This window comes from Monodelphis domestica, chromosome 5 (assembly GCF_027887165.1).
Source record: "Monodelphis domestica isolate mMonDom1 chromosome 5, mMonDom1.pri, whole genome shotgun sequence".
Taxonomy (NCBI): domain Eukaryota; kingdom Metazoa; phylum Chordata; class Mammalia; order Didelphimorphia; family Didelphidae; genus Monodelphis; species Monodelphis domestica.
The window spans coordinates 301,562,158-301,584,103 of NC_077231.1; the positions used below are offsets into that span (position 1 = coordinate 301,562,158).

General features: G+C 39.6%; 1 protein-coding gene across 15 annotated transcripts in view; it reads left to right on the top strand.

Moving 5' to 3' along the window:
• Positions 1-21,946, top strand: part of RBMS3 (RNA binding motif single stranded interacting protein 3) — a 1,500,462-nt gene that overhangs the window by 10,452 nt on the left and 1,468,064 nt on the right. For 9 of the 15 annotated variants that reach the window (XM_056800925.1, XM_056800928.1, XM_056800932.1 and 6 more), the window contains exon 2: positions 18,759-18,979. In XM_056800925.1, coding sequence (XP_056656903.1) covers positions 18,759-18,979 — 221 coding nt within the window. Of the gene's footprint in view, positions 1-17,566; positions 17,695-17,832; positions 17,895-18,551; positions 18,980-21,946 lie in introns of those variants that run through there. The other 6 variants (XM_056800934.1, XM_007505212.3, XM_056800933.1 and 3 more) reach the window with 6 other exon arrangements.

Here is a 21,946-nt window from a genome sequence, read left to right on the forward strand (position 1 = left end):
TTTATATACAAACATTTAATATTCTGAACATATCATTCATTTCCACTTATTAAAAGTTTCCCTAAGGACATATATAAAACATCACTTTGCAAATATGCATCCCTGAAAATATAAATCTTTAATATTTCAATGGATCTGTTATCTTGTCCATGTGGCTTTTCTCTCAGTGGTTCATATCATAACCCAACATTTGCCCATTATCTCCCATAACTATTCCTAAAAGAGTTCCAGTGTGGTATTCAGACTACCCAACTTGTTACCCTTTCTCATTCCATGCCTGTCTCCTTTCTCTAAATGATATCCCTTAAATCGTTGTGCAGAGTTCATCATTAAAAATTGCAACATCTACTGATGCCTACTAAGTTATTTCCTTTTTGCTTTTGTGGTCACCCATGACTTTGGGTCTTTAGAGATTGTGAATGTCCCACTACTATCTTGGAATCACTACTTCCAAAACAGAATTCATTTTTGTGATCTCCAAACCCTCCTCTCTTCCTCAGGAAGGCAACAAACATTTATTAAATGGTTACTGGGTGTCAGGCATTGTGCTAAGAACTTCAGATACAAAGAAAGACTGAAATGTAGTCCATATCCTTAAGGAGCTTACATTCTAATCAGGGACATGATTTTCAAATAACTACATAAATATAATTTTTATGTATAGAGAATGTGGAAGAGAATCTTAGAGGAAAGGTATTAGCAATGTCAGCAATCAAGAAAGATTGCATTTAAGTGGAATTAAGGAGGGATTAAAGTAGAATTTAAGTGGAATCTTGAAGGAAGCCAGAAAAGCCAGGAGACAGAGTGAAGAGGGAGAACATTCCAGACATAGAAATGGTCACTAAAAAACCAGAAGGAAATGGAATGTCTCATAAGAGAAACAGTAGGAAGGCCAGTGAACCTGGATTATAGCATATGTAGGATATATAGAGGACAGTAAAAGGCCTAGAAAGATAGGAAGGGTTCAGTATGTGAGAGGCTTTAAATTCCAAGCAGAATATTATTATCTATTTGATTCTGGAGATAAGCCTTGAATTTCATTGAGGGGCATGATCAGACTTGGACTTTAGGGGGGGGAAAGTGTTTTGGCTGCTGAAGGAATAGCAGATTGGAAAGGGGAGAGGTGAAGCAAGGTGATAAGCCAGAAGGCTGTTGTAATAGTCCAGCAGAGAAGTGATGATGACCTGAACTATGGTGATGGTTTTCTGAACAGAAAAGAAATAATAGATGAGTAATGGTGAGAAAGAATTTCCCTATTTCGACTGAGAAAAATATATACATATTTCTTCATCGAAAAACTGTTGGTTCATATTTTTGACCATTTATAAATTGGAAAATGACTCATATTCTTATATATTTGACAAAGTTCTCTATATAATTTAGATCTGAGACTTCTAAGAAGTTGTATATCCTTTTTTCCCAACTCACTGCTTTCCTTATGATGTTGGTTACATTAGTTTTGTTTGCACAAAACCTTTTAAGTTTAATGTATTAAAAATTACCCATTTTGTATCTCACAATTCTTTCTGTTTCTTGTTTGTTCATAATTTCTTCTCCTGTCCATAAATATGATTAGTAATATATTCTTTGTTCTAATTTGCTTATGATGTCTCTCTTTATGCCTAGGTCATGTTTCCATTTTGATCTTATCTTGGTATAAAGTGGAAGATATTTGTCTATATCTGCTTTCTGCCAAATTGCTTTCCAACTTTCCCAACGTTTTTGATCAAATAGTGAATTCTTATTTAAAGAACTGAGAGCTTTACTTTTGTCAAGCACAAGTTGCTATAGTCTTTTACCACTGTTGTATGTCTGATCTTTTCCACTTAAATTCTTTTCCATTACCAAAAGAAACCCCAAAACTATATGAATATAATTATAAAACTCTTTTATGCAAATAAAGTCAGATTTAAATAATTAGAGAAACGTTAATTGTTCATGGGTGGGCAAAGTCAATGTAATTAAAATGGCAATCCTACCTAAACTAATCTGCTTATTCAATGCCATCCCAATTAAATCATTAAAAAAATATTTTGTTGAACTAGAAAAAATAATAAAATTCATTTGGAAGAATATAATGTCAAGAATATCAAAGAACTTGATGAAAAATATCTAAGGAAGGATATTGAGCAGTACCAGATTTCAAACTATATTATAAATAGGCTCTTAATTGCATTTCTGGTGTATAGTCTCAATTGTCCCTATAACTGATGAATTGATATTCCTAAAGCATATGTTTGACTTCATTACACCCTAACTAAAGAAACATCATCGACTCCCTAGTGCCTCTAGGATAAAATACAAATTCCTTTTTTTCTGACATTTGAAGCTCTTCATGATTTGATACCTTTTCAGGATTATTGTATATCATTCTCATGGGCTCTCTATTCCAGGCATTCTATCCTATTGGATGTTTATCATGCCCAAAATTCCATGTTCCCTCTCTCTTTACCTTTGTATGGGAGATATCCCCGAGGCCTGGAAGATATTCTAGCCCCACTTCTGCCCCATAGATCTCCTAATTTCCTATGGGACCCAGCTCCTGTCACGTCCTATATGAAGTCTTTTTCTGATTCCCATAGCTATTAGTGTCATCCCCACGAAAGAAAGGACTTTGTATTTAATTTATATGTACTTAAGCTGTCTATGTATTATTCTCTCCTTCCTTAATAGAATGAAAGATCTATGAGATATTATTTTATTTTTGTCTTTGGATCCTTAGTGATAGGCACATGGCAGGGATGTAATAAATTCTTATTGAATAAATGAATAAATTTTGGTGTTTCAAGTTTTGCAAACATATGATATCTCTGGGAAACATTAACAATTATTTTTTCAAATGTGACAAAATGGTTTTGTATGGATGTGTTTGGGCATATGCACATATGCATGTTTGTGTGTGTGTGTGTGTGTGTGTGTTTGTGTGTGTGTGTAAAATAAGCTGGTATCACTGAAAGACTCTGCTCCGCTTCCTAATGTAAAACAGTTCTCTTTCTTCTTTCTATTCAGTTCTGGGCAATTTGCAGTGCTCAATGGAACTTTTCTTTCCATTGCTTCTCAAAGTGTGGACAATGAGCAGCTATGAATCATTTCATTTTTCCTGTGTGGATTGAGAGACTAATCTTCTCTAAGTAACCAAAGATCTGAATGAGGAGGTCTCATAATGTTCTCAGGTCTGATGAAGTTAGCACAATGTCATTGATAGACAGGAGCATCTGGAAAACTTCACTATGGAGAGGAAATCCTTCTTATGGGGAAAATAAATAAAGAACCCCTCTCTCCCAACAAAGGACACCTGCATTCCTTGAAGAATTCAGTAGATAATAATAATTCAGTCATTTCATTACATAAAAAATTAGTACATAATTCAGTCATTATTTCAATAATTGGATTGGAAAAATCTCCATGTATTCCAAAATCATAAAACTTCAGACTTGGAAGGGTTCTTATCAATCAGCTAGTGCAATTCATAAATCAAAGGAATCATCCACCATTACATCTCCAATGTGAAAGCATATTAAAAAGTTCTTTGTAGTTGTAAGGGTTAAATGTGGTCAATAATATTTATTATATCTTGAGTAAGAAATTTGTTTACAATTATTTATAAATTGAGAGGAAACAATAAAGATAGAAATGTGAGGGGAATAGAGAAGTTATATATCCTATCAACCTAAATGTTTTGATCCAGGTGATCTTAATCCAGGCAGAGATTAATTAGCTCTCAACCAGGAAGGCTGGTAGTGAGTAACCATGCAGTCTCCTCCAAGATGGAAGTTGGTCTCTTCTAGAAGCTACGAAAGGGATCAGCCTTTTACTCACCCAACAAAATGATCCAAGAGTCAGAGTCTAAGTTGAAACCAAGCTCCCAGCCACAGTCTCCAGTGAAATTCCCTAGAAGATTCTCCCCAGTCAGAAAAATATCTCTAGAAGACAATCTCTTCAGACTATCTTCTCAAAGACAATCTGCTCTGAGGGAGTTTGGGGATTGCTTTTATAGTGTCTTATTGTCCCTTCCCCTTTTCACAGGGGCCAATCACAATTTCCAAATTGTCTAGTACTGCCCAGGGGCCAGTGTCTGTGGGGTTAACACCCTTCATCCTCAAAAGGCATCAATTCTGATCATAGGATTCACAAGTTTGGGATCCATACCTCTAATCCTCTGTTTCTGACTGAGTTTAAAGGGTGTAGCTCTCCAAGTAAATGACTATGAACTCCCTTACTTAATGTTAAGTAGGGATGCTTTTAAGTTTTTGATTGATTAACTCAACATAGACAAAGAAAATAAATAATTCCCTTTCACCATCCCCCCCCATGAGTCTTTGGGAGACTAGTTTCCCCAGTGAATAATTTAACATAACCATCTTATACCTCTGAAGATCTTCTAGCTACAGGTGCATTCAGTATTGTACTTTTCCAAGAGGGAAACTACAATAGTTAGAGATAAGAGGTGAATAGAAGAGAGAGAGAGCAAAATCAATGTTAGCTAGGTGCATTGACAAACACACACATACACACACATACAATTAGGGTCAGTCCCCTTTGGCATACAAATTTACATTCAAAATACATGTGTTCAATGCCCCCACAGTTTAGTCAATTATACTCCAAAATTCATGCTGGATATTCTGGTGCTGTGGAGGTTTCTTCAGGCATCTTCATTGTGTCTTCTTCAAACAATTCATTTTCTTAATGCAAAGAGTCATCAAAGTTCCTTTTACTGAAATCTTTTTCTCAATTTTAAATTTTTGGATTTTATGGCAATTATACAGAGTTCAACTAAAACTATTTTAAAAATAATATTCCTCTCATCTAAAACCTCTTTGCAGAATTGTCCCTAGTTGGAATTGTGTAAAAGGCAAAGAAAAAAGGGCTAAAACCCAGGAACAGATCAAGGGTAGAAACCAAATTTATTTCCTGCCTAGTTAAGATCATTGTCTCCCTTTCCTCAAGAAGTGATTGGCACCTTGACCCACTTAAAGGGAGTGATTTCTTTTCATCCAAAGATTCCATTCACAGGAAGGGAGTCCTTTTAATCCTTGAGAGGAATAGATAAAGAAAGAATTCAGTATTTGAGTAATTTTCAGTAGATTAGATGATTTTTGTTCTAAGATATTAGCCCCAAATTGTATCTGAACATATCATTATGACCTTTTCCTTGTTCAACATTCCTACAAATTTTTCTCAAACCATCTTTGGGTAGAGACATGTCTAAGGCTATGTGAAAGGGGAGTGGGGAGAGATTCTTCCAGTTAGGACATCGCTCACAACTAGAAATGATCAGATATTATGGTACTGTTAAGTTAAATATTATTTCCAGTAGACCTTTGCCTAAAATGCAGAATATAGTATTAATACATTTTTCCTACATACCAAAAAAATGATCATTTTCTTCCTGAAGTCTTTTAAAGAAAGGGAATCATTACCTATGAAGGTAGATCCTTCTGCTTTCATCCAGGCTCTAATTTCTGGGAAGTTCTTCTTTATACCAAGTACAAATTGGTCTTTTAGCAACTTAGACTTATTGTTCATGATTCAGCATTCAGGGCCCAAACAGCTCAAATCTAATTCCTCTTCCACTTGACAACTCCTCAAACACTTGAAGACATCTGTCATGTTCCCTTGGGAACTTTTTCTTACCTGACTAAGCTTCATCATTAATATTTATAGAGTACTTTGAGGATTGCAAAATTATACACACACACTCACACACACACACACAAACACACACACACACATATATATATACACATATATATACAAATGTATATATATATATATATATATATACACATATATATACAAATGTATATATATATAGTCTAATTTTACCCTTATAATAACCCCAAGGAATAGAGAAGGAAACTGAGACCGAGAAAGGTTAAGTGACTTGCTTAGGGCCATACAGCTAGGACAAATGATTCAGATTTAAAACTTAGGACTTCAAAAATTCAAATCCCACATTGTATTCACTATGCCATCTAGCTGACTGGAGTATCATTAGAACTTTATTCATACTGTAAATGAAATGGACCAAGGCCTTTATTGACCTGGTTATCCTTCCCCACATGCTTTCTGACTTAATGTTTTTTTTTCACATATACAGTGTCTAGAATGAATGAATGATGAAAAATTTATTACATGCCAGCCACTATGCTAAGTACTGTGGATACAAATTCAAGGAAGCAAAGCTGACTTGCTGTTGAAAGATTTATTTTAATGGTGAATAGGAGGAGAAGACAATATGTAAAAGGATATAGAAAACAGAATCTTGGGGTATGATTTGGAAATGACTGGGAAGTGATGTGGAAGTCCATTTCTGGGTAAGATTAGATGAAAATTCATCTCTGCCTAGGGACCTAAGGGCAGAGTCAAAATGGTTCTGAGAGTAAGGAGCTGAGGAAGATGACTATACTAGAGGAATTATAGTCCAGAAATAGTCAAGAAATGACCTGAAGACTAGACCTGAACACAATACTCCAGTTGGGTAGGCTTACAATGGCAAATCAAGCAGTTCTATCACCTCCTCATTCAGTCAATATACATACATTTAGCACCTACTATTGCTAGGGACTTTGCTTAAGGGCTGGGTATACAAATATTCAATAATCAATAAACATTTATTATGCACCAGGCATATAGTGCTAACTGCTAGTGATACAAAAAGGAGGCAAAAGATGGTCCTTGCATTCAAGTACAAGAATCAAATAACTATGGGAAGACACTAGAATGAAGAAGTTAGGAAAGCTATCCTGTAGAAGACAGAGTTTTTGTTGGGTTTTCAAGGAGAAACACAAAGCAGCCTCTAATCAAAACAGAGGAGGGATAATGTTCCTGACATATGAGAAAGCCAAAGAAAATTCCTGGAAGCAAAAGATGGATTGGGTTGTTAATGGAATCTCAAGGAAACCACTGTCACTGGATCCAAAGAGTAAATGATGTGGAATCAATTATAAGAAGACTAGAAAGTTGGAAGCTGCACTAATTTATGATTGGCTTTAAATGTCCAATAGAGGCTTCTATCTTTGATCGTGGAAGTGATTGGGAACCTCTAGAGTTTGAGTACCAAAGTGACATGGATTTGAACTTTGGAAGCATTACTTTGATGGCTGAATGGAGGATGGATTGGAATGGAGAGAGAGTAGCAGGCTATTTCAATAATCCAAGAGTGAAACTATAAGGCCTTATGCAAGAGTGATAGCAATATTAGACAACAGTGAGTGTTGGGAATTTGAGAAATATTGCTAAGGTGAAAACGATACACCTCCACAACAGATTATGCTTGGTCAATAAGAGATTTTGAAGAATCAACTATGACAGCTAAACTGTGAGTCTGATGGATTGGGAGAATAATGATGGTGCCCACTACAGTTATAGTGAAGTTTGGAAGAGTGAAGATAGAGGTGAGGGGAGATAATGAGTTAAGTTTTGGACATGTTGAGGTTAAGATTTCTTCTAGATGTCTAGGTTGAGTTGATTGAAAGGCATTAGGAGATGCAAAACTGGAGATCAACAGAGAGGTTAGGGTTAGATAAGTAGATCTGAGAATGATCAGCATAGAGCTGATAATTAACTATATTGAGTGATATGATCACCAAGTGAAAGGTAATAGAGGGAGAAGAGAGGAAGACCTAGGACAGAGTCCTGTGGGGACATCTATGAGTTAGATAGAATGTGTGACCTGGATGAAGATCCAGCAAAGGAGATGAAGGAATGATGTGATTGGTAGGAGTAGAATCAGGAAAGAGTGGTGTACCAAAAACCTAGAGAGAAGAGAGTAACAAGGAAATGAAAGTGATAAATAGGGAAGAGGTCAGGAGGAATGAGGTCTAAGAAAATGCCATTGGATTTGGGAACTAAGATCATTAGTATCTTTGGCGAGGGCAGTTTCAATGGAATGAAAAGGTTAGAAGACAGACTGTAAGAGATTAAAAAGAAAGTGAAAGGAGAAAAAGTAGAAGCATCTAATGCAAATGGACTTCTCAAGGAATTTAGCCACAAAGAGCAGAAGAGATATAGAATGGTAGCAGGGAGAGAAGAATCACACCAAAGTTTTTAAGGATGGAAAAATCAGTGGCATGTTTGTAAAGAATAGCTACAGCAGAACCAGTAGACAATGAGAACTTGATGATAAGTGATAATGTAGGGAAGACAAAACAGACAATAGTTGATGAATAGAATGAGATAACTTGTGTTGCCAGAGGTAAGGAATGATAAGGAGTAGGGCCACCTCTTGTGTGAGATAGGGGTGAAGGAGTTGGCAGCAGAAAGCATCCCAGTGATATGAGATGAATGAAAAAGGAAAAATAAAACTGCAACCAAAGTTAGAAGGAAACTGGAAAAACATTTTTTTTCAAGTTTCTCTTGGAAAGACCTCATTTCTCAAAAAAACACACACATGGAATTGAGGCAAATTTATAAAAATTAAGAACACTCTTCAATTGATAAATGGTTGCAATACCTACCAAGGCAGTATTCAGAAGAAAAAAAATCAGTTATGAATAGGCATATGAAAAATGCTCTAAGTCACTAATAATTAGAAAGATGCAAATTAAAACAATTTTGAGATACCTCCTCATATCTATCATTTTAGCTAACTTGAGAGGAAAAGAAAATGATAAATGTTAAAGTGAGTGTGAAAAAATTGGTATACTAATGCCCTGGTGGTGAAGTTGTGATCTGGTCCAACCATTCTGGAGAACAGTGCCCCAAAAGACTTTAAAACTGTGTACATCCTTTGACCAGCAACACCACTGCTAGGTCTGTATCCCAAAGAGATCAAAGAAAAAGGAAAAGGACCTATAGGTAAAATATTTATGGCAGCTCTTTTATGTGGTAGCAAAGAACTGGAAATTGAGGGGATTGCCATCAATTTTGGAAATGGTTGAATAAGTTGTATTAAATAATTGTGATGAAATACTATTGTGAATTAAAAGTGATGAATGAGAATTTCAGAAAAAGCTATAAGAGTTATATGAATTAATGCAAAGTTGAGTGAGCAAAACTAAAAGAACATTGTACACAATAACAGCAACATTGCAATGATTAACTCTGAAAGACTTCGCTATACTGATCAATATAATGATCTATGATAATTCCAAAAGATTCATGATGAAAAATGCTATACACCTCCAGAGAGGAAATTGTTAAAGTATGTGTGGTCCAAATCATATTTTTATTCACTTTATTTTTTGGCAACATGACTAATACAGAAATATGTTTTGGATACCTTTCCATGTGTAATGGATATCATATTTCTTACCTTTTCAATTTGTGTGGGAGGAGATAAAGAGAAGGAGAGAATTTGGAAATAAGAATAAAAATGAATAAAAATAATTTCATTCAATAATTGATTGTGTAGAAAGGAAAGAGAAGGATAAGGAATAGAAGAAGGAGGAGAAGAAGGAGGAGGAGAAGGTGAAGTAGTAGTAGTAGTAGTAGTACTAGTAGTAGTAGTAGTAGTAGTAGTAGTAGTAGTAGGAGGAGGAGGAGGAGGAGGAGGAGGAGGAGAAGAAGAAGAAGAAGAAGAAGAAGAAGAAGAAGAAGAAGAAGAAGAAGAAGAAGAGTAAAAAGAAGGAAGATGATGATGATGATGATGATTCCAATGAATGACTTCAAAGAAAGGTACAAGACAGCTCCTGTTCTCAAGGAGCTCATAATCTAATGGGAGAAAATAATTAAAATATGTACAAACTATATAGAAGATAAATTGGAACAGAAAACAACAGAGGAGGATAGTAGAATTAGGGGGCTTCAAGAAAGGGTTCCTGATGAAAAGGTCAGATTTTAGCTAGAACTCAAAGGAACTCAAAAGCTTGTAGGAGGAAAATTCTACACATTGGAGGTGACTAGTGAAAAGGCCTGGAATCAGGAAATGAAGAGCCTTGCTTGGGAAACTATAAGAAGAAGGCCAATATCATAAGAACATAAAGAAGTGAAAATACTAAAAAGACTAGAAATGGGGACAGTTTATGAATGCCTTGAATGCCATATGAAGTATTTAATATTTGCTCCTGATGTCCTGATATAATAAGGAGCTAATGAAATTCATTAAGTATCCAGATGACATGATCAAATTTGCATTTTAAGATTACTTTGACATCTGAGTCTGGGCTGGAGTGGATGGACTTGAGGCAGACAGACCCAATAGCAGTCATTATTCGAGATAATGGGGTCCTGTACCAGTTGGTAGCACTATCAGAAGAGAAAAAGGGATATATCTGAGAGGTGTTAAGTTCACACCTAGATTTTAAGCCTGGTTCCTGAGAGGATGGTGGTAGTCTCTATAATAATAGGGAAATTTGAAAAGATGAGGGTTTTTGGAGAAAGATAAGTTCAGTTCTGACCATATTGAGTTTAAGATGACTATGAGACATCTAGTAAAACTTAGGATGCAGGCCATGGAGGTCAATGGGGAGATTTAAAGCTAAATAGATTTGTGAATTATCAGCAGAAAGATAATTGAGTTCTTGGAAAATAATGTGATCCCTAAGTAAAACAGTATAGAAGGAGAAGAAACAAGGGCTCAGGACAGAGCTATCTGGGACATTGACAATTAGTAGATATAACCTGGTTGAGGATCCAGCAAAGGTTATAAGAAGTAGTCAGTGATGGGAGGAGGAGACAGAAGAGATTATCAAGGGGACAAGTGTGATTGACAGTGCCAAAAGTTGCTGAGGGGTTAGAAAAAGTTAAAGATTGAGAGAAAAAGCTAACAGATTTGGCAATTAGAAACTTTGGAGAGAAATTTTATTTAATGATGAAAATGGAATCAAAACTAAAGTGTCAAAAAGAATGAATGGGATAAAAATGGAGACAACAATTGTAGATGACTTTCTCTGGAGATTTAGCCATGAAATGGAGGAGAGATGTGGGATAATGGCAAATAGGGATGAATAGGTCAAGTAAAAGTTTTTTGAAGATGTAGGAGATATGAGGAGCAGTATAGAGTTGAACTGATTTACCTGGATTTCAAGATGGGAAAAGGAAGAGAGGGTAGTTAGTGCAGGAGGAATAGTTGGAAAGAGAACTAAAGAGCTGGAGGATTGGAGGTCATGATGTGGGCAAAGAACAAGGCTTGGATTTTAAGGAAGAAAATCAGATAAAATGACATTGTGATGAGATAAGAGAATTTCAGAGTTCATTAAATTGGAAGTGGTGCTTTTTTTGTGCAAGATCAAAGTCTGTCTTTGTGTGTGGCTAAGGCAGGGTGGAGGAGTAGGTAAATAGACTGAGGAATCAAGAGTTTAGGTTACTTGAGGAAATTATATGTGTACTGAAGACTCCCTAGTATGAGGGAAGCAGATTCTTGCAAGCTATGCCTCTCTTTTGGTATATCAAGATTCCAAGGGATTTTTTGGCTGCCATATCACACTGTTGACCATTAACACCCACAAATCTCTTTCCGACAACTGTTGTCTAATTAACCTTACCTTATCCTGTACTTGTAAAATTGATGTTTTTAACCCAATTGCATATAAGACTTGACATATGTCACTAATTTCATTTTATTACATTAATTTCAGTACTCTGGCCTGTCAAGATCTTCTTGGATCCTTACTTTGTTATCCACTGTATTTGTTTGTCATCCTAGCTTGTCATCACCTACATATTTCCCAAGACTACCATCTATATTTGAGGCATTGGAAAATGTTAAATGGCACTGAGAAGCTCGGGTTTTCTGGAGGTGCTATGTAGAAAACAGCTTGATAAGCAGATATTTTCCAAATTTACTATTTTACATTTTTATAAACCCAAACTAGATGGAAAAGTCATTTCACCCCTTCAGGTCTACTTCCTTCTTTATGAAATGCAATAATTGGATGTATTCAGGGATTCTTAACCTCTTTTGGTGTAATGGATGCCTTTGGGAATCTCCTCAGAATATTGATTTCAAATAATTGAAGAAAATGTTAAATTTCAATTAGATGTTAGTAAAAAATAAAGATGTTCTATTTCCCATATAAGTTCAAGAACCCTTGAACTAAATGATCTCTAAAAATCTCTTCCTATTAAAAATCCTATATTTCTTTGAAATAAACATCTTGAATCTTTCTACATATATGACCCAGGAGCCATTAGCTCCTGGAAAAGTAACATGAAAAATATTGGATGTTATGTGAAAAAATAGGTACACTTATTTATTGTTGGTGAAGTTGTGAATTGGTCCAACCATTCTGGAGAATATTTTGAATCTATTCCCAAAGGTGCATCCCCTTTGGCCCATCAGTATGACTTCCAGGTCTGATAGTGGCAAACAACTGGAAATTGATGGAATGCCCATCAACTAGGGAATAAGTGAAAATGATATGATATATGATTTTAATGGAATATTATTGTGTTATAAGAAATGAAAAAAAAAGATGGTTTCAGAAAAAAATGTGAGAAGATTTATATGAACTGCTACAAAGTGAAGTGAGCAGAACCAGGATAACACTGTATACCATAACAGAAATATTGTAATGATGATCAACTGTGAAAGACTTAGCTGCTCTGATCAATTCAATGATCTATAACAATTCCAAAGAATTTATGATAAAAATGCTCCTCACATCCAAAGAGAAAATTGATGAATTCTCAGTGCAGACTGAAGTATATTTTTTCACTTTATTTTTCTTGCTTTGGGGGTGCAGTATGGCTAATATGGAAATATGTTTTGTATGCTTTCTCATGCACAATGGGTATCATATTGTGTGACTCCTCAATGAGTCTGGGAAATGTGAGAGGGAGGAAAGACGAAGAAAATGTGGAACTCCAAATTTTAAGAAATGGGTTTTTAAAATATTTAAAAAATATTTAAAGACACATTAAAATATGTGGTCCAGGAGAGCATCCAGAATGACAATAGACTAACCCAATGGATCTTTTGGTGACATGGGGAAAAATAATTGCTCTTAGGAAAATCATTACATTCTTCAGATCTTTCTAAGACTTATAAAACATGCCCCCAAATCCATTATTTCAGTGGTTCAAGTATTTCTTTCACCAACTGAGATTGCAATCTCTCAGGACTTAGCAGAGGGTCTTCATGAGAGCAGCAGTCAAAACATTTCATCAAATTGACAAGCTTCTTCAACTAGGGGCCCTTCATAGACTTTGTAGCTTGGTCCACCTTGCTAGAGCTGAGACTTATCTTACAGAGACTTTGCGAATCCTGGATCGCCTCTGTGTCAAGATGAGCAACTAGGGAGTATCAGATTTCAATGGAGAGATCATAGAATGTGTGGGCTTGTCATCTTACTGAAGAATGGAAAACTGTAGACTATTAGCTAGTGTTATCTGAGCCCACAACTCAGAGACTGAGAGAAAAGTTGCCTAGATTATTGAACCTTTCCATCCAGCAGGAATCTCCAGAAGGGCTTCTAGTGTGATGGGGAGAAGGGGAGAATGTGAGAGAGTGATGTGATGATCTCAGTCAGTCAAATCAAAAGGTCGAAAAATGGACCAATCATCCATGATTGCATTGAAGTTTAGAACTTCAAATATTCAACTCTTTTGATAACTGTCCTTGGAATGGCTAAAGGGACAAAGTGGTTTGAGCCACACACTGAAGCATCCGATAAAGCTGACCAGGCTGGTGTGATTCATCTGAGGTGACTGGGTGGAGGGATATAAAGGTCAGAATTATCCAGGAGATTTATTTTTTCTCATAAACCAGAAATGAAGCCAATTAAGGTAACAGTAAAATAGTAACAAATACTTCTGATGACTTGAAGGTCTGGATTTTGGAAATGTTGTAAGCTGCCGGCATGCTTGAAGCAGCAATCTGCATGCATAATTAGGTACCCGAATGTATGCAATCAACAGTTTTGATGTGCAATATATTTTGGGTGAATCCACATTTACTTAGGGCAGATGTATGCAGAACAATTGGGAGTTCCAAAAATACAAGAGCAGAAGAATGGGGGCAAATATTTGTATGTAACAATAGGATTTTTTTAGCTCTCATTTTTCTAAATATAAAACGACCAACTTGAAGAGTTGATGTCTTTGTTTTTAATATAATCTTCATCCAATCCTTTAAAACACATTTTGGTGGAAAAAAAGCATGGAAGAAGGATCAAATTCCATTCAGCTGCTCTAGCTTCTGTCCCATCATGTGCTTCTTTTTCATGTTGAAGAGTGAAAATCTGTCAGCTTCATAACCTTGCTGCTCCAAAGATTACTTGTCTTCGTGTTTGCCTACAGTCAAGGCTAAGATGCATGAGTGTTTGAAGATAACTCTTTTAAAAAAGAATCTATTTGAATAAAACAAATGACCAAGATGTGTCATTTTTATTTCTTTCAGTGTAAATAAGTCCTCTTAGATGATGAGGCCACTTGGATCTTCTTAGTATGCTCAGCCATTCTAATGGGTTTATTTTTTGACCTGTATATATCTTTCACTGTAGTATAATGCCTTTTTAAAGACACCATGATAACTGACACTGAAATAGTGGCATAAGGTTTAAACGCAAAGCACTTGACCATGACCATTTTCTTAGGTCCCTGTGAGACAGGCCTACAGAGAATATTATATTCATTTTGTAAATAAGGACACTGAAACATGTAAAGAGAGAATGACCCTACCACCCATGGCCCTACCACCAGTAAGTGATAGAAGCAGGATTGGAATCCTAGCTTCTTCTAGGAATCTATTCTAATTCCCTTTTACCATCAGAGCTGCTTCTCTTGCACAATATACTGAAGTTCAAACTAAAGCAAACTTCCTTTCCCCAAATATTGATCCTTAAATGTATCTCCAATGGCACCGATAGAATCACTCCTGCCAAAGATGCAGGGAGCAACCTATGTCTGCCTTATCTTGACCATCTCTTATCCACTCTTCCTGGAAATCCTCTATGAGGACCTGCCTGGGGACTGTCTCTACATCTCGTGTCCCTTTGTGGATACCAAAGGCCTTATGGTATCACATATCTTTGGATGGCATCTGTTGTGCTGCTTCTCCTGCACAGAGTTTTGGTAATAATATTTTTCAGGTTAATCACACCCACTATGGGGCTGGGCTTCCAGCTCAGGAAAGCCTTTTATACCTTCAGTGAGGGCATCCTGGTTAAAAGTTGGAGAAGGGAGTTGCCAAACTTTTTCAAGTATTATTCTATAGAGGTTCATATCTTCAGTCACATAATTGACTGAAAGATGTAGACAATGCAGGGTCCCACTGGGTTTATTGTTTCTTGAGTATAAAAACAATTTAGTCACTGGAGCAGAACACCACACTAAAGAATCTTCTCCAGCAAAGCGTCTCCTATGCACATGTCAAAATCAAATTAGATCCCTCAGAATATATAACAATAGCAATACCGTCATTTGCAGACAATTTACCCATCTAAATCCCTAACTGAAAACAAAAATCTAAAAATTCCATTCTTTGCTATTTTTTTTTACAAAAATATAAGAGTTAAGGGCAAAGCTCACGAATTCAGACCCTGAGACTTTTGATATCGTAATCCTGTTTTGGTTGAATTATCCTAGAAAGAGCCCTAGATTTGAAGTCTGACCTAGGTGTAAGTCTTGGTTTGGTCACTTATTAATTATGCAATCTTTAGCAAAGAGATAATTTGAAGAATACTGAATTCCACAGAATTATGTTATGATCTTTTAGAGAATGTCAAACATGTAATCCAAAAACATGGGTTCGAATCTTGACTCATATACTTTATTTCTTGTTTTTAAACAATGATATATAAAAAAGTTATAAAACACCCCAAACCCTGGTGTGAGGCCAAGGGTTCCAGGCTGTGTTGGCCCCCTCCTCTATGAATTCCCCAGGAGGCACCAAAGCTATAATACTATGAGAAAGAAGAGATGGGTGGCCTCCCTAAGAGCCACATGGGCATGTATGTGGAGGGTAAAAAAGACCATCATCTGCAAAAGTCCCCACTCCCCACTGAGCAAGTTACTTAATATGTCTGAACCCCAGATTAATGGGAGAGTACAAGCTTTGTGTTACTGCCAGGATCAAATTCAATAATGACTGCAAAGCCTTTTATCATTATTATCAAATTTGATGATACATGCAGCATCAAAAACATATGTGAGCAGTTATTATCAAGATTGTCTGATCATATGTATTAAAAACAGAGGCTAAAAGATTCTTTTCAAAGATATCCATGGAAAGAACATGCTGGAGTCTGTGAATATTTAATACACACACATATATACATATATAATTTGTGTTTCAGTGTAGTTTCCTTTGCAATCCTAGGTATTTTAGTTTATGCATTTTTAAATTGCAGCAATATAGTTATTGAAAATTAACAAATATCATATTACATTTTTATGTATGCATTTAAAATGCTTCCCCTCCCCCTTTTTCTGAAGAGTCCATGTGGGCTTCAGAGATGGCCAATGGAGTTTTTGCTACACAAAAAAGTTAAGAGCCCCTAAGTGGCCCTGGGATCAGAGGACTTGGTTTTGTTTCCCACTTTCATAGCTTACTATTTGTATGACCTTGGGTAAAATGCTTAAACTTTCCTGGACCTCAGTTTCCTTAATTGTAAAATAAGGGGACTGAGTGAGATGGCTTTTGAGGCCCCTTTAGAGCTAGAAATCTTTGAACCATAAGAGATAGTGACATGGCACATGATTTGTTTTAGGGGGAAATGTGTAACTGCCACATAAAAGTTATCTTGGGGATAATGTGATGCAGAAAGGAAGGATAAGACTTCTCAGTTTCTTCAGCTTAGCCTCATATATTCATCACACCTTAGCAGTGTAATTTTCCGGGAAATGAAATGAATAGTTCATTTATCTCATCTGTTGGGGGTATTATGCAATCCCAGGCAAAGGAGCAAAGGGCATCATTTAATACTGACCTGCATCTTCATCACCAAATAGTTCATCCTGAAGCCGGCTATTATGTTCCTGAGCCCAGGCGCAGGGCCACGACCACAAATCCCTCCTCCTCGATGTTTCCATGAAGTTGCCAGGCAGTTCTCCAGGACAATGTGATGTTATATTTAGAAGTGTAACCTGATCACCTGACGGCGAGCCCTGATTTAAGAATTACCAAGTCTAACCTTGCCATTCATTTTTAAAATATATACACACCAAGAGAATAAGCGCTGTCTGACCGGTGGAATCCTAACCAAAGGCGAGACTTGCCCTTCTGAGAGCAGGTTCTTGTAAAATGCACAACTTCCGATCTGAAAAAGGCAGCCAACATTTGGAAGGGAAGGGAAAAGAAATCCAAGGCATATTGCAGTAAATGCCTGCCCCTGGCTTCTCTCCTCTTCCTCTCCTCCCCCATCTAGCCTGGGCTCCCAACATTTACTCCTAACCCAAAGGAGGCGGACTAAGAGACAGACCGTATTTTCTCCCCTCTGGTCAGTTTCAAACCCGGGAGCAGGCTGCTGGGAGGGATGTCGATTTCCTGCCTGAAATTGTGTCTTGTTTTTCCTCTTTACTCCAGTTCTCCTTGTGCAATGCTGCGTGCCACGCCGCTGGCAGAAGCAGACAGAGAAGGAGAGAGAGGGAGCTCCAGTCACACACCAAACACACACTCACACTCAGACACACGCGCGCGCACACACTCACCCTAGCCTGCCAGGCGACTGCCATCCAGGAGATCGCAGTCGCCAGTGGAAAGGGGGGGTGGAGGTGGGGGGGGTCGGGCGTGGGTAAGGGAGGGGGGCTACGCCAGTCACAATCGTGCCCATGCTCGGCTCTCATCCTCGCCACCACCACCTTGCACAGGTCGGGAAATCGCTTGTTTTCCTTTGCTTTGGGGTTGCATAGGCTCTGGCCAGGGGAAGGAGAGGGGAGGAAGGAAGCCTCGCCGGGTGAGCACCGGGGGCTGGGGGTGGGGTCGGCGTGGGGGTGGGGTGGACATTGAACTTTTCCTCAGAGTGACCAGGATATTGGCAGTTTCCCCCGGCTAATCCCGGAGATCTGGGGTTTGTTCTTCCAGTTAACTTTGTTCCAAAGGTTCCTGGGGAGGGGGTTTGGGGAAAAGGGAAAAGCAGAAGGGAGCCAGAGGGGGGGGGGGAACAAAGGTCTGGATTTGGGACCTAGATAAGAAGAGAAAGTAAATAACCACCGCGCCGGGCTGGAGCTCAATGGGTCTGGGCGGCCAGGCGTCAGCTGCTCGGTTCGCGTTGGCTGTTTCAGGGAGCTTGAAGGCCACCGCACCAAGGACACATACTCACTCGCACACACAAAACACACACAACACACACAACACACACACTCACACTCACACACAAACACAGAGGCAGCCCTACAGGCACAGGCGCGCTCTCAATGGATACAAAAGTCTGGATGTTCTAGGGGCGAGGAGGGAGAGAGAGAGAGAGAAAGGAAGAGAGAGAGAGGGAGAAGAAGAAGAGGGGGGGAAGAGAGAGAGAGGGAGAAAAAGAAGAGGAGAGAGAGAGAGAGAGAGAGAGAGAGAGAGAGAGAGAGAGAGAGAGAGAGAGAGAGAGAGAGAGAGAGAGAGAGAGAGAGAGAGAGAGAGAGAGAGAGAGAGAGAGAGAGAGAGAGAGAGAGAGAGAGAGGGAGGGAGGGAGAGAGAGGGAGGGAAGGAGGGAGGGAGGGAGGGGGGCGGGCGGCGGAGAGCCCGGGGCGGGGGAGAGCCGGAGCCGGAGCCCGAGCCGGAGCTGGAGCCCGAGCCGGAGCTGGAGCCGGAGCCGGAGCTGGAGCCAGAGCCAGAGCGATTGCGCCCGTGCCGGCTCTCCCAGCCATGTGTGCCGCGGGCCCGTGAAGAAGGCTGCCGTGCGCCGCTGACTGCCAAGTCCTTGCCCCGCTTTTGTCTCGCCCTACAGTGAATCAGAAGATGGAGATGGATGTTAAGGGAGTTTCTCAGTGCCCGGAGCCCATCCCCCACTCTCAGGGGGCTGGCGGAGGCTGTCAGCAGCCACCGCCGCCGCCACCGCCGCCGCCGCCGCCACCGCCGCCGCCGCAGGATGAGCAGCCTGGGGAAAGTGCGGCCGCCGGGGACAGCCACCCAGAGAAGAGACCAAACAGTGAGAAAGAAGACAAAAAGGTAGGGCTGCCCGCCGCCCCTTTGCCAGCATCTCCGCGCAGAGCCGGGAGCCCTCGGATCGCCTCTAGCCGGGGCCCTGGCAGGAGAGCCCCGGCCAGAGGGTGGGGTCTGCGGGCCAAGGGGCGGGGGCCTGGGACAGGGCAAGAAGGACTGCCGGCCCGTGGGGCCGGCAGGCCAGCCGGTCGGCCTGTCTATCTGTCTGTCTGTCTGTCCATCGGGCAGTCTGTCTCGCTGTGGGTTTGTCCGTCTGTCGTGGGGCAGGGGTGGGGATAGGGAGTGACTTTCGGAAGTGGAAGCAGCGCCGGCGTGGAGGAGCCTGTCCTGGATTGTAGGGTGGTGATTGTTGCTGTCTGGGTGTGCAAAGGCGAATCTGGCTACTGCTGGCTCTCCAGTGCCCAGGGATGAGGGGTGAGGGTGAGACGGGGACCACAGGGGGTCGCCAGGGTCAGTCAGCTGTCCAGCATGGGGAGGCAGAGACAGACCTCTGCTTGCCCTCCCAAATTCAAGGGAGGAGGCTTGCAGGCTCCTTCTTTCAGAGCCACGAGTTCTGAAGTGGCTCTGGGGAAGCCTTGAGGACCGGGGGCGGGGAGCAGGAGGAGAGAAGCCCCAATGCAGATAAGATGCCCAGCAGTGGGGGAGCAAAGTTTCCCTCATTTGCAGAACTGAGCCCTTGTTATTGCAGCCGGGAGCTCTGTGGCTTCACCTGTCACCCTCCACCCCCAGGAAGAGCAGCCCCTCCAATCTGGCTCAGCCCTGCTGTGTCATTGCAGACCAAGGGACAGCTCCTTCTTACTACAGGGAGGGACAGACAGCCCTTTAGGTAATGGAGTTCAAGGAAAGATGGTTCCAATTTCATTCTGTCCCTCTTATTAAATAAACCACCAAGAGGAAGGAATGGCATTTTTCAGATTGCCATTAGAACAAGGTCAGCCCATTCTACTGTTCAGAAAGTGAATTTATCTCTGGGCATTTCTCATCTTCATTTTTTTTTTTTGGTGGAAGTGGAGGCTCAGTGGAACTCCGGGGGAGGCACCGATGACATTCAACTTTGGGAAATTGAATGGCAATCCCTACCCTCCTCTCCCCTTTCCAAAAAAGAAAGTTACTTCAATCCCATGACTTGTGTTTGGAAGCTGTAGAACTGCGCTCAGGCCATTTACTAGTAACACCACGCTTGGGGTGATCAATGTAAGTTGAATGGGGAAGATGCATGATGATGAGTTTCACTGTCTTCAGAGACAATAGTATCTCAGGAAGGCTTGAAACCTTTGAGTTCCAGAGTGGTCTGCTTTCTGTGAATGCTGCCAATGCACAGGTGGATTGAATAAATACTTACACTGGGGCTGGATCAGACTGAGTATTCTCTAGCCACACTGAATTTAGACTTGGGTTCACTTGACAAGTCTTAGGAGGAGAAAAAAAAAATGTGTCTTCCCCGAAATCACCAGTGGTCAGATTGTGTGCTGCATCCAGGAACCAAGATGAGCATCAGGGCTGTGTGTCAATCGGGGGGGAAATCAGTGATATGGTTTTCATGTGAAAAGCAACCTTGTAAAGCATTGGGATTGCAAGACATTTCCATTGGGGTTGTGTTGCTCTGCAGATCCAGGAAAAAGGCTGGTAAGAAAGAAGAGGGAAAAGGCAATGGATTTTAATATTCTAATATACTCAGCTTTTCAGTAACTCTTGATTTCATGAATATTTAATTGTCAGGACTGCATATTTACCACTTCACATGACTCTCTGGGCCCAATTTTATGAAACAACCCTCTCGGAACATAGTTTTAGCCAGCTGAACTTTAAATCGATGCTTTAAAATATGTTTGGGAAATAATTGCAGTCTACAGTCGGTCCTGCCATCTCCATATTGTGGGTTCTCTTGGTGCCTTGAGCAGAGGAAATTCCTGCCATCAGCACAAATCTGTGCTTACTAGCTACTCTTGGATGCACCATGCAGTCTGTGGAATGTTTTTTACCCATAGTGGGGAGCAGGGAAGTAAATCCAGTCCCCATATTACTGCAGGTGAAAAGAGGCCTGAAAGGGGCCTGATTACACTTAGTTAATTAGCATGTGCAGATAATTGAGTATTCCACTGATGTGATTTGCTTTATGTTTGTAGGCAATTTCTTGAGGTAGAAACAAAATACTACTTTTTTCCCCTCCAGGTGTTTGCCTTAAAAAAAAAAATCAGACTCCATCCTCATCCCAGAAATCAGCTGGGTTAACCCTTTAGTGGCCACCACATTCCTCCCAGAGACTCTGTCCTGTCTTTCAGAAAAGTTGGAGGTATGTGGTCTGGGTCAACGAAACTTTCATAGTTGTTTTTGTCTTAAGGGACTGCTAACGCAAGTTATACATATGATTTTTTTTGAGCAAATTAGTGTTCAGGACTTCAAGGGTTTGAATCAGATTATTCCACTGTGATGAAAACTAATTCCTAACTGTAATAGACTTGTGTAACTTGGCCAAACTGTGAAGAAACACACCTACACACACACACACACACACACACACACACACACACACGCACACACACACACACACAATGGGGAGGGTTTTTAAAAAAATAAAAATTGAGAAAATATACTCTTGGTTGAATCTTTATGTTTTCTCTAGAGTGACAGAAATTCAGACTGGAAATATGACAGTCTATATACTTCTGAAACACAACCCCTGTAAAAAGGGTCTTTATTTTGCCTTTGATCCTTACAACTCCTTGGGAAAAAGAAGACATTAATATAGCAAAAAATCTTTTCCCACTTATTTTCTTTCATGGATTTCCCCAGTTGTCCAGTTGGAACAAGAAGAGTAGACTTAATTCTAAGCTTGTCTAACCAGTGCACAGTGGCAGCATCTATTCTGGCAGGGATAGTTTGACCGATCTGTAAACTTTTAGAGTCTCTTGTATTTCCCTATAAAATCATAGATGTAGAGCTCGAAAGAACCGTACATGTTGTCTAGTTCAA